At 36.1% G+C, this 14,312-nt stretch overlaps 1 protein-coding gene across 5 annotated transcripts in view; it reads left to right on the top strand.

Annotated features, from left to right (window-relative positions):
* ANK2 (ankyrin 2) overlaps positions 1-14,312 on the top strand; it is a 657,856-nt gene that overhangs the window by 593,871 nt on the left and 49,673 nt on the right. For all 5 annotated transcript variants that reach the window (XM_062199712.1, XM_062199708.1, XM_062199709.1 and 2 more), the window contains 2 exons: positions 9,830-10,054; positions 12,618-12,772. In XM_062199712.1, coding sequence (XP_062055696.1) covers positions 9,830-10,054; positions 12,618-12,772 — 380 coding nt within the window. The remainder of the gene's footprint in view (positions 1-9,829; positions 10,055-12,617; positions 12,773-14,312) is intronic.

Raw genomic sequence — 14,312 nt, 5'->3', positions numbered from 1 at the left:
TCAGTCTTCCAAATAAATAATTTACATTAAAAAATCCTTAAAGAAGTTATTTAATTACTGAAGGGCAGTAAAGTATAGCGATATACACACCAATTGTATAAAACTAAGTACATCTATAAATAATAGTGACTTATTACTACAATGACCCAACAGCACCCAGTGGTTAAAAGTTAGTCACATGTTAAGGATCTTTAAGACCAGAATCTCCAATAAATTAATTTTTCTATCAATTTCAAACATTTAATATGGAGTCTACTGTACATTACCATCAGCTCTGAGCTTTAAAAATACTGATGTCCATTCCTCATCCTAGACCAATTAAGTCTGACTGACATAATTGTCGGGGCCCAAACATTGATATTTTTTACGAGAGCCAACAGTCCAGATGTTTTTATATAAAATATTAGAAATGAAACACTTTGCTTAGTAAAACTTGACTGTTAAAGATATCCCATTTATTAATAAATGCTCAGTTTTCTCATATATCCTTTATTTCTTACATTCACTTATGTGTGTATTCTTCACACATTTGTTAAATTCTTCAGAGTACCAGGCGCTAGGCCAGAAGCCAAGGAAAATAGTTAAGACAGACCTACCTGCTACTTTTAAGAAACATATCTGTATGTTGTTGTTTGAAGATGAATGACACTCTGTGGAAAAGAAACACGGTGGCTAAGAGTGTCCTTTGAAGTAAAATGGGTCAGAATGGAGATCTGACACTGACACTCAAAAGTGTGATATTAAACAAAAATTTATATAAGATTTCTGAGTTTCAGTTTACTTATCTGTTAGGTGAGTGTTACATTATTGATACTGGGGGGAGTTTAAAGAATTAAATGTCTATTAAATGATTAGCACTTCTCCTGGAAAGAATAAGTACTCAATAGATTATAGCCATTAATCCTGAATTGATACAGTCCCCATACACATGTTCCAAAGTTTCACAAATTGTCAATCAGTTAAGCAAAAGGTATTATAAATCTTCTAAATGATAATACCAATGTGATTCAATTTATAATAGTGACTTTTTTTAACTTCCTATTTTTATCAGTTAATTTGTCATCTTTGAATTTTTGAACAAACACAGTGGTTCTAATAGTAATTACCATGGAAAGCCTAATGAATCTGAGTTTCATGATATTTGAAAGCCATCATGATATATATATATATATATATATATATATATATATCTTTTATATTTATATGTAACATTCATTATACTGTTTTTTTTTTCCTAATTTTTTTTTTTTTAATTTTTTGACAGGCAGAGTGGATAGTGAGAGAGAGAGACAGAGAGAAAGGTCTTCCTTTTTGCCGTTGGTTCACCCTCCAATGGCCGCTGCGGCCGGCGCATCACGCTGATCCAAAGCCAGGAGCCAGGTGCTTTTCCTGGTCTCCCTTGCAGGTGCAGGGCCCAAGGACTTGGGCCATCCTCCACTGCCTTCCCGGGCCATAGCAGAGAGCTGGCCTGGAAGAGGGGCAACCGGGATAGAATCTGGCGCCCCAACCGGGACTAGAACCCAGTGTGCTGGCGCCGCAAGGCGGAGGATTAGCCTGTTAAGCCACGGCGCCGGCCTCATTATACTGTTTTATATATCAGTGATTTCTTGTAATTTTATTGGTTATATACCAGCTCCCTGAACAGTAGCTTTTCATATATTTTCAAGGAGCTGAATTTTTCTTTAATTAATTGGGTAAATCCTTAAGCCACTTCAAAATCTGCCCAAAATGTAAGAAAAAAAGAATTTTTTTTAATAAAGTGAATAATAGAGCTAGCTGTTTATGCACATGCCAGTAATTTGTGTGTATGATACTTTATGAAATTTAACAAAGGGATTTCAGATGAGTAGAAGGTAGCTTCTAACAGCCAGCAGTATTGATGATTTGATATTACCTCTACTCTCCATTTCCAAGGACTAATGTCAATCTCTAGAGAATCAATCAATGATTTTAAAGCAATCAATGATTTTAAAAAGCCTGCCCAAAATCTGGCAAAAGAAACATAGATAGTAATCTTTTGTTATTTTTTTGGAAAGTTGACTTACTGATTGACAATGAATCTAACCAGTAGTTAGATTCCCAGTTATAGGCACATCAATATAAGCTTGGGCAAGAAGTTGAATTTTATATTTCTTTTTCATTTAATAAATACATAATGAATTAGCAGATCAAGGGCAAAATTCCTACCAATAGTTCATTTTGTAACTCATTTTAAATACTGTTGTTTTAAAAGTCTTTACTTTTGTAGTGTTTTTATGACAGCCAAGAGCCAATAATTAAATATCAATTGCTTATGTTATACTACAAGATACTATACTACCATGAAGTCTGCAAGGTGATTGTTTTTTAAAAAACTTTCTTTCTTAAAGATATATTGAAGACCACTTTGCCTTGAACTTCAAACTGCTTCAAAAATATAAAAGAGGGTTTCAAAAAACAAGTTGAATATATTTAATCAAATAATAGAATATTTGAAATGGAAAGAAGGCTGTTTCTCACTGGGCAGCATATATGTTCATATAAGTATATATTGCCATTAATTTAGTTGTTCGTGTATTTCATTAACACCCTAGAGTTTCTTTAAATACATGAAGGCAAATTCTTCTGAATGAAGAAAATCATTTTAAAGCAAGTAGCAATGCAACTGGTTTTGTAGGGTTGGATTTCTGGTCCATTGAACATGTGCACTTTTGTGTATCATTAGATTTTGAAAACACAAGTGAATCAAATGAAAACATGAGGGGCTGAAGGAAAGGTAGCCCCCTAAGTCAAAGAGTGAAGGTTAGGACTATATAGTAGGATTAGACGATAGGACCAATGAGAAGGATCGCATTCCACAAAGCATAGAAGAAAAGCTCTAAGACTTTGTTTGCAGAGTGTTTTGTTGTTGTTACCAACTAGTAGGTAATTAATGTTACCTACTCTGTCTTATGGTTTATGCTCCTGCTTGTTATTGAAACTATACTTTAAATTGTGCCTTTTCTGTTTGCATTTCTTTTGTGGTAGCCCAAAAGGGCATTTAAAGTATTAAAGGTATGAATGAAAAGCTTTTGAGGTAAAACTACATCCATCAAATCAAACGACTTTATTTTCCATTACAATTCCCCTGTATGTTTTGTAGCTTCTTAGATACTGAGACTTTGTTAAGTGACCCTCCCAAAGCAATTGTTGAATAAGCCTACAAATTCATATCCAGGGATTTTATAACAGCCCCAAACCTGGAAGTTACCACAAAGACCCCATAGCTTGTTCTTCTTTCAGCATTTGCTTAGAGCTGTTTCTCATTTGTATTTTCCATCTTTTTTCCACTGAATATTGTATTGGTATATAAATTATATACTTCAGTTGAGCATCATTTCTGATTTCATTCTGTAGATTTCACTTTATCCATTCCTTCTCTGTGCTAAAGTATCTATTCTGTTGCAGCCGCACCTCTCCATGTCTTGATCGTGACAACAGCAGGTGAACTTCTGCATATTCTTTCTCTCATCATATTGCCTATTCCTCTCCCCTTTTGCCATCTCCTTCCGCATATGCTCCACCTCAGGATGCTTTAGTGTTGAAGATACCTATCCCAACATCTGTACGCACTACAAATCATGGCTGTGGCTGAGCTCTCCTTTCTCTGTGGTGAAGAGAAAGTGGGTATTTTTAATTTCAGTGGAAATTAGGTGAGGCTGTGGCAAAATTAATGTGGACTGCCTGTCTTGGGCTTGGGTCTCCACATCTCAGCTTCTTTTATAAGACAAAGTGCTACACAGAGCTGAAAAAATGTTGTTCCCCACAATTATGCAGATTGGCTATTTTAAACTTTTATTAAAGGCTATGATTTTTAGTGGCATTTAGTGTTTTGCTTTTTTTTTGAAAACCATATTCTAGGTGAGCCAAAGGCTGAAAGTTTATTATTAGCGCATTCTTGCTAATACTGCTTTAATTGCAACCTTTCAATATTTTGAAAACTGTGCTATAGGACGACCCTTTAGTCAGTGGTCTAAAAATAGTCATTATCCTGTTGTTTAGATAAAGTTATTTTTAAAGGCTCCTAGTAGACTGCTTGTTATAGTTTTTTTTTTATTCTGTAGTCATTTGTTATGAGAGTATACATTATCAATCTACAAACCAGTAAGTTTTATATTTTCTTCTTTAAACCATTTATTTCCATCCTTTTACTTTTTCTTACACATAAATACTATGATTAATAAGTAATGGTTGATAATTTTAACACATTTGAAGCACCTTTTGTTTTTAAGAATTTTTAAAAAGATTATTTTATTTATTTGAAAGGCAGAGCTACAGAGAAGGAGAGGCAGAGGCAGAGAGAGAGAAACCTTCCATCTACTGGTTCCCTTCACATGTGGCCGCAATGGCTGGAGCTGGGTTGATCTAAAGCCAGGAGCCAGGAGCTTCCTCCAGGTTTCCCACATGTGCACAGGGGCCCAAGCACTTGGGCCATCTTCCACTGCTTTCCTTGGCACATTAGCAAAGAGCTAGATCAGATGTGGAGCAGCCTGGACTGGAACCAGCGCGCATATGGGACACCGGCGCTGCAGGCAATGGCCTTACCTGCTAGGCCACAGCACCAGGCCCTGAAGTACCTTTTCAAAACCATTTTCCATTGATAACATTCGGAGGATTGGGAAGGGATTAGGGGTTATAGAAGAGAAAAAGAGCTCAAGGTGGGGTGTTCTCACTGTACCTCAGAAATCAAATTGAATTGGAGTTCCTCTTGCTATGAATATTTGGATCACTGAAGCACCCTGATGATCTTGTTTTCCTGTTCTTCCTCCCAGTAACTAACTGAATGCTGCAACCTCCTCCCTGCCCCCACCCCATGGTCCTGGATGAATTAAAACTAAGGATGAGTAACCTTGGGGTGGAGGGTGTTGTCTCCAAAGACCCAATCATGTTTTCTGTTGCCTTCTCTGAAGCATGTTCCTGTTTAGCTAATCAAATTGTGTACTTGTAGGCAAGTCAGCTGCATAATAATGGTGAATTGCTTTTGCTTTTAATCTTTTAAATTGTGATAACATTGTATCTCACAATTTAGAAAATTTCAGTAAGAGTTTCTACTTTGCATGGTTGCTGACTTTCATTTGAAGAGTAAGATATGTAATTAAAGAAGCCCAATGTGTTTTATCATATTTTTTTTGTCTGTAATGTCTGAAGTCAATGTTAGTGCCATGTGTGTACTATTTTCTGCAAAATAGCTACTTTAACCATGGAGGAAAAGACAATATATATTTTTTAGAGTAATAGCAGTTTATTTTTCAATTAGGATTTCTTCCAGAACATCTGAAATAAAACATTTAAGTAGGTTTCCTATCCCAGTTAACAGTAAGCTACTGATAACATTTGAATACTGGAAGGCAACTTAGAGTTTGTTTTATTTTATGGAGGAGAAAACTGAAACTTAAAGATGTTAAGTGATTTGCCTATGATTTCAGCAACAACTCAAGACAGACAGAACTAGACCCAGTGCTTGATCTATTATAATATGCTCTGTGATAATAGAATTTTTATATATCTTATGTAAATAATACATTTCATAAACCAATAAAAACTCCAACATCATATTAAACTATGTGGCATAGTTCCAGGCTTATTGCAGTATTCAATAGATGTTAATTTCTCCACATATTGTTTTAGGTAAATTGAATACATTCAAAACATAAAATCTTATGAGTATAAGAAAAGGAAAATGATAGGAACAACCATTCTTTGAATCCTATATGCTTTATTCACACATGAGTTAATTCTCACCACATCCTGTTACCTGTAATAGGATTATCCCTCATTGACAGGTGAGGCTTCAGGGTTAAAGTTCACAGAGAGTAGAACTGAGCTTCAATCCACATAGGATCTCCTGTATACGAATCTAATTATGTATTTTAACTTTAATTCTTTTCACCTCCAAATGTTTACAAGCTATATCTTATACCATTTTCAATCTCCTGAAAATATGAAAAAATCTTATTTATTCACTTGACTCTAGTGTGTGCGCTGACTCATACCTTCCAACCTTTCGCTTTTTCCTATGGTATACAAAATAAAATGTCTCTTGCAACTTTTTTTTGGCCATTGTTTTGTACACCCCAGAATAACTCATCCCTATTTCTACTACCTATCCAAATAGTGACATTTTTTTGATATTCTGGTTTTTTTAAGAAAATATTCAGATCCTCACCCAGTTCTATATTTTAAACAAATTGAAATTAATTAAGTTAGTGTGTTTTTTTTTAATCAATAGACTTTTCATCAGCACCTACCCATAAATGAATCATTATTTCTCTTGTTCCTTCTGACTTAAAGAAAATACTTCATTTAGTGTGCAGTTCCAAAAATACAGCATTTGTATGGGTTACTTGGCAGCGACATTACCTGAGTCTGATTTGTTCAGAATATTTTCTTGCTAGGTTTATAAACATTTTAATTCATTTTGACTATTGATATTTAGCTCTTTCATGTCCCCCTGATTTTTTTTTTTTCTTTCTTGATACCTTTCCGTTTCACTTACTTCTTTTTCTAAAGAACATTTCCTGGCTAGAACTTGTCATTTTATTGTTTACGATACTTCCTTTAGTTGATAAAAACACAAAGGCTAGTTTTCTTTAGGCTTATAATTTTTTCTCCTGAATGATTTTTATTGACATCTTAATTTTTGCAATTTGTGTTGTATTTTGTTGGATTACTTATCTGTAATTATATAGACCATAGACACACTTGGACATAGATTTGCTACTTCCAGCTTCAGTCTTTAACTACTTTTAATTTGATTTCCCCATCTTTGATTTTTCTTCAGATGATTTACACTCCTAATAAAACTGTTTATTTTGTTAGATTCAAGCTCATGGGTTTTTGCTTACTCCCATTTTCTGCTAAATCTCTATTAAAGGAAATCAATCTATCATTGTAGAACAGGAGTAGTTCTTTGAAGACTATTTGACATTAAGGAAAGTCTTTCCCAAATGCTCTTCTCATCTGAATGGGGTGATTTGAATGAGTTCTGACTGGACTGATTGTCCAGAGAACAAAGAATTAAGTTACCTGCTACTTTAACTTCTCTTTTAGACATAAGTACATATAACTTCTCACAACTTGCCCATTAAACTTTTTCCTTCACTTACCTATTTAGCAATTATTTATTGTCTACCTACTATGTGCTGCATCTGCACTGTGCCAGGCTCTAGGAGACAAAGGAAGAAATAATTGAAAACATGGTCACTGCCAGTATGGCATGTAGATGGTACCTATAAGTGGTTATAGTTGGTTTCTCATTGACCAGGAAGGTAAGCAGTTCAGGAAACAATGAAACCATCTGTGACATGTGAGATGTAGACTATGAAGTTGTTGACAGTAGCAACTGTGTCTTAATTTTCTATACCCTCAGTTCCCTATGGGGCACCTGGCACTTAATAGGTGGGTGATAGATGTTATATAGGAATGGAAATCATGGAGCAAGTGAGAACAAAAGCAGGGCTTTGAAAGAACAGACTGGGAAAGTAATCTAACAAGTAGCTACTTAAACATGGTTACAATTGAGAACATAGCTACTTCATGTGCCTCTTTATAGAAAGGACCACCAAAAGATCTTCCACATATTCTTCTAAATGGAGGCTTGATTTTATCTAAGCCACAAGCTGCCACTGGAATAAATATTTTGGAAATGTAGCAGCATGCAACATGAGTGTGGAAACTTCTTAAATGCCTTCAAAAATAACAAGCAGATTGAGGATTGATAGCTTGAAGCAGGTGTATTATAATAATTTTCTGCTAGTTTAAGCCCTGTTCTGTTCAATGGAAGTAGGAATTAAAGGATTAAAGAAACAAAGGAAATGTTCATCTTAATTATCAATGAGTGAGAAATATTACAATGACTTTTGTGGCATGATTGAAAACTTAAGTAGACTTTTTCCACTTTTAAAAAATCAACATAAATATCATCCTCAAGAAAGAATAATAAAATGGAAAGGAAATCTTTATATCCATCTTAAAGTGTTACTAGTTCTTTCATTCTTTTGGGCAACAGGGTATTAAAAACTCAAAAAAAATTTTTAAGAATCCTTATTAAAGCCTAGAAATAAGAAAAGCAGCTAGCACTTTCTCATTGTGTTTCGATAAAGATGAGAAACATCAATGCTTTCGTGGTGAACTATTGATTGCACTCTCCAGTTTTCACCCATTCCTGAAAACAGAGAGCTAGGCGTGAACGGCAAGACCAGCTTGGACACTGACTGCATGAGGGAAGGACTGTGGCTCCTCTTCTTGTGGTCTTATCTTGTATAATGAACTTAAGACGGGCACTCTGGGCCTTTTTGCACCCATGTGTATTACTAGTATTTTATTACTAAGGATTCTGTTTAATAGCATGTTTATTAAGTCCTGTGTTGTACCATAAAGAAGATGCTAAAGATGTTTTTTGTTTGTCTAAAAATAACATAATGTAATGTGTTTCTATCCCATAATTGACTTTGATAAGATACCTTTCAAATGTTTTAAATGTTGTCATAGCCAAAATATAGGTGTGGTGAATCTGGTATGGTTCTGGTTTTCTTAGGTTATAAGTAGATCCAGAATACACCTATGTGTCACTTTCCTCTTTCCATTTTGGCGTAGAGATCTTGCCAATCCAACGAAGATGAGAAAGGACATGACTGCAATCTGTACAGGAATGTACATACTGTTTATATGTGTCTCTGTGTGTATGTGCACCATAGATTGTCATGTTGCTTAGCTTTTGCACCTTGACAAAGTCACTGCCTGAGGGACTTTGATGAGTGTGATGACTAACAATTGGCATGCATTCAAACAAAGCAGGATCTACACCTGTTAAGATCATCCCAAAGGAATCAACTTCAAAGTTGAGACAAACACTTTCTCTTGCTGATCCTAGAATAAAAAAACCGTCACCTTCGCTTATAATTCTCCTTTTTCTAAACAATTAGTTTAGCAGAAAAAGGAGTAAAAATAATAAATGCCTTTGTATTTCTAAATTATTACCTGTGATATTCCATGTTTAATTTATTATAATTTGGTGTAAATAATATCCTCTATTAGCATGAGTTGAGGGGTTCCTACTCCTGAAATTTCATTTCAAAAAAAGAATGGAGGAGACTCTACTTGTTTCCAGACCTACCCACTTTTTGTTTCAGTTAGAGTGGGATGGCATTTTAACCAATAAAATGGTTCTATTCAGAGCATTTTTTTATTCTTCCTTGCTTCTTTTTTAGAATACAATCTGTTAAATCCTGCATCCTGGGTAAGATGATATTGAAGCAGGATCCATATCATGGATCTGATCTTGTGAGAGGCCTTTGGAATTTTTTAAGTCATAAAATCATTTTAAAATGAGCTGAACAAGATATAAATTTGAGAAGTCAAGTTGAATTTAGATAAATTGCAATTTTGTCATTCTCATCTCTATCTGATACTACATCAACAGGTAGATTTTTTAGGTCATAAATATTAAAAAATCTCCTTATTTACAATAAAAGATCTGTCATTTCTCTTTATATAATTTCACTCTACTTTCTTTAAAATTCAGTTGAACATATTTCTAATTCATAGTTTATATTTAATAATACCATTGTCAACTAGAATTAGAATTCTTGAGTTACAGATGAAAATAATGCAAAAATTAAAACAGCAACAAAACAGAAGTAAAGGCATTGGTGTAAGTAAAATAACTTGAAAACACATGTTTTATCACCATGCATTTAAATTAAAAAGATGTCTAGAGAACAAAGCATTTTGGAAAATACTAACTTGACAAAGCTTGTTTATCTCCCTCCAGTACTTCAGAACCTATCTAATCTTCTGTTTCAATTTTTAGTTTCCTGGTTAGTTTTATGGTGGATGCCCGAGGTGGCGCCATGCGAGGCTGCAGACACAACGGGCTCCGAATCATTATTCCACCTCGAAAATGCACCGCCCCAACACGAGTCACCTGCCGACTGGTCAAGCGCCATAGACTGGCAACAATGCCCCCAATGGTGGAAGGAGAAGGCCTGGCCAGTCGCCTGATTGAAGTTGGACCCTCTGGTGCTCAGTTCCTTGGGTAAGGGTTTCTGATAAGCCTCCCACTTAGTCACCGATGAGCTAGTGTGCTCCACATGACATCACTAGGATGGAATGCAAAAAGGCTTTTGAAAGAAGATTGGCTCCCGTGAAATTTTTAAAGTTGAGCATAACACCTTGATGTTTGACTCCACTTACATGCCTCTTTAAGGCATTAATGAGTTAAACATCCAGTTGATCATTATTCTTCCTGTGGATGTATCAATAGATGCCAGACTCGCAATATGAATAACCTTATTTAGCTGGTGGTAGGTATCTTTTTCTCATCTGACACTTAAGTTGTAAAGTCATAAAGAAAAAATACTGCTCTATACCAAACACAAGTATACAGTCTCCTGTGAAACAGAATCATTATCTTCACTTTGGAAAGTAATGTTGCCTTTATGGAATCTCGAAAAACTTGGTCTATGTGATTTGTTTTTTCTGTTATCAAAATTGCTACCATGAGCCTTAAAATTATACTGGCAGTGTTGAGTTACAGTTTGCATTAAGATGAAAATATGAAGATGAACCTCTGCTATGCTCTTCTTAGCAATTTTGAGCAGAAATCCGCTTTTTCTTCTTCCTTCTGTTTGTTTGTGTGGCTGCTATTATATTAAGTGGCATTTCAAGGTGCCAAGAAATGAATAGCGACCTCTGAAAACTGACAAAAGGATGAAGTTTTGGAGCGGAACGGGTTTCAAAACATTTTGAAACAAATCAATTGTATTTAAGTCTTGTCACATCAAGTCTTGGTCCTGGAAAAACTGGGAAACCTACCTTATTAGTCATGATTATTTTATGTTGTCAGTGTCAGACTGGGGCAAGGATTTCTTCCTTTAGAACTCAGGGAATGTTCTAAAGCCTGTAATTTGAAGCAAACAAGTAACAAGTTGCTCCAAATTGCTGTCACACCTGAAAAAAGGTGTGTGTGTGTGTGTATTTCCCCATTAGAGAAACCACCTCCCATGTCCTCCTCTCAGACAGAACAGAGTAGAAGGAGCCTGTGAAGTTTTGGGTTGCATCAGAAAATGCTAGGATGGTTGGAATAGTTCTTTGATGATTCCTCTCCTGTTCTGTATCAGACTCTTTTTTCCTCATGCTCAGGTAGTTTTAGGCTTTTTATATAATCTTCCAATCTACTGGGGAATATCCATGAAAACATCCAGCCTCTGTAATGAGCAGCGTTGTCATTATATTCCCAACAGCATATATATTTTTTTCCTTTTTGGCAAGTGCCCTGGCGGTGAACTAAATAGGGACAGCTGTGACAGCCAAGTGCTCTCCTTGCACAGACATGCCTCCATTGTCCACTCTGGGTCTCGCTTCCTCGCTCTTTGTGACCAATGGAGGGGGCAGAACCAAACGCAGTGTGAAACCAAAGTTCACCCTGTGGATCAGCTGGTGATGCTGGGGTTCTGTGGAAAACAATACCTGAAGCTTACTTATGTTCTTTCTTTCACTGCTGCTTTGGATGTACTCAGTAAACTTCACCTGCCAACGGCTCCTCCCCCACTTAATGAGGGAGAAAGTTTGGTCAGCCGCATCCTTCAGCTGGGGCCTCCTGGAACCAAATTCCTTGGGTAGGAGTGACTTAAAACAAATTGATGGCTGCTGGCCCCCCATTCTTCTCCTTCTTCTGCAATATGATTTCTCTTTTTGTCATTGTGCCCATGACATGTCCCTCTCTATGATTTAAATTCTGTATAACCTATCTCTAGTGGACCATTTCTGACCCTTGTGGTATGTGACTTTTATTTTTGAGTGATGTTTTTATATCTTTTCCCTTAAAGTGCTGTGACCTTCATTTTCGTTTAAGCATGAGATCTGCCTAGTTGTACTATGTGCTAGTTACCATGTTGTGATGATGAATTTGGAGTCTGTATCAAAGCAACCTGGACCCAAAATTGAAAACCTCTATGTATGTGAAGGATGGATGTGACCTAAAAATAGTAGGATGGTGCATGTTCTGGATTCTGAATATAATAGGCATTGGACACAACTGGGCTGTCAGCTATCGGGCTCAATTAGGGCCACATTGTGTACACATGCCTATTGTTTCCTTGAATGAAAAAGATGTAAGCAAAACCATGAGTGCATGGCTCTTTAGCACAAATAGTCCACTTTTCTGACATCTCATTTACAGCACATCAAACTATGTGATGTATGAGCCATTTTTCCTCCTAGACCACTTTGTTGTTTTGCACCTTGTAGAAAATGTTTTAGGAGATTGGCGCACATTGTAGACATGCATGTACATTTCTTTTGGTTAAATGTGTTCTACTGACATTTATCAAAGGAGAAGTTCCAGAATGCCACATGCACTCAGAGGGAAACATCATTTGGCTTAAAGTAGCAGCATGTACCTGAGGATTGGTGCTCCTGAGGTGGAGTGCCACTGTGCGACCCTCTGCTAGCTAATGGGCTCTGGAGGACAGCCCACCATGTCCCTGTCCCTAGAAAGAGAAGAATTCCAGGTCACTTTGCAACAGACCATGTGGAGGTGCTTGTCCTGCCATTGGTCAGCTCCTGTCCACACTAAACGTTCTGCGTTACCGTGTCAGGCCTGTGATCGTGGAAATCCCTCACTTTGCGGCCCTACGAGGAAAAGAGAGGGAGCTGGTTGTCCTGCGCAGTGAGAATGGAGACAGCTGGAAAGAGCATTTCTGTGAATACACCGAAGATGAACTGAATGAAATCCTTAATGGCATGGATGAAGGTATGTGCACATTGAGGCTTTTAAAAGAAAGCTGAGGTGGAAGTATGAAAATAATGTGTGTGTGCATCCTGTGTGTTATTTTACCATGGTGATAGAGTGTTTTGTTCCAGTGGTGAGTTGGAACACACAATACATTTGCCTATTTTTATTTTTGTAACATTCAGGAAAACAAAATCCTTTAAGATAGTAAATATTTCATTTTAATAAAGAGACACTGTATGTTTCCATCTTAGTGTAAAATTTTTGGACCTACAACAAAAGATAGAATAAATACAAATATTATTTAATGATAAAATGAACTGATAATGGATAATTATGATTTTTTAAAAAAAGTTTAACTTGAAAAATTAGATATTTCAGGTACACATTTTAAAAAGTATTAAACTTTCTGTTAGAAAACTTACATCTGCTCACCACTAATACATAATAGGATAATACAAACACATTTTCTTTTTAACTTTATATTATTAAAGAGGTAGAAAAAAGCTTGTTCAACCTTCTACCAGTAATTACAACAGGGATGTAGCCAGGGTTGGCCTGCATACACACACATACACCTCTAGTTGAGAATCTTAGTTTTGCATTATAACTTTAATCTCCATAAATCTCAAATATGTCTAGGGCTATTAAGTCAGAAATTGAAATATCTCAGTTTGACTAGATGGAAGTCACACACTCGCACACTTTCCAAGGAAACTTCCTAGTCCCAATGCCAGGAAGTGCATTCCATTTTAAGTAACTACACAAATAGTTCTTTGCATAAGTGTCAAGAGTATACCTAGTCTTGTACAAAGCTGGACACTTGAGGGCTGGTACACCTGTTTATCAAGTTTATCAGTCTGCCATGCGTACATACTGGCAGTAACTTCAGGTGGCTCATGGAGAACAGAAAAGAGCCCGACCACAGTTCATTGAGTACCTCTTTCTGTATCCTACCAACATCTGAACAAGGAAGTCCAGCCTACCTCATCTAAGTGGAAAGTGGAGGAAGAAATCATGCCTTGCTGATATATATGTCAATATCTTCCAAGCAAGATCAAAAGATCAGGACTCTTACTGAAACATCCTGTTCCTTGCCTTATTTAGAAGCTTCTACTTTTTTGGAACCATTTATTTTGCTAGCACTTAGGGTTAAGCTGTTTTCTTATGTAATGTATACCCGTCATTGACAATGCCATGAGCATTAGATTCCTGTCCTTGGATGGGATCCACTCATAACTTTCTACATATGTAAAGCTATAATGGTAAAAAATTATGCTAAGTCTATAACATGATTGATGGTATTACATATTTTTATAAAGTCTAAACTTAATAAAATGTAGTTTTAATGAAGAAAAAAGTGCATTTAAGGGCTGCTTTTGAGTAAGCTTTTATGAACTACTTGAGAAAAATAACTTTATAAAAAGAAAAGGTTTTTTTTAGTTCACAGTTTTAGAGTCAGGTCTGTGATCAAGAGGCCTCATTGGTTTGGCCTCTGATAAAGGCAGCAATGGTGGAGAATGGGCAGGAAAAGGACCCCATGGTAAGCAAGGGAGCAGAG

The sequence above is a fragment of the Lepus europaeus genome, chromosome 8 (assembly GCF_033115175.1).
Source record: "Lepus europaeus isolate LE1 chromosome 8, mLepTim1.pri, whole genome shotgun sequence".
NCBI classification, from domain to species: Eukaryota; Metazoa; Chordata; class Mammalia; order Lagomorpha; family Leporidae; genus Lepus; species Lepus europaeus.
This window is presented reverse-complemented; position numbering and strand designations above follow the sequence as displayed.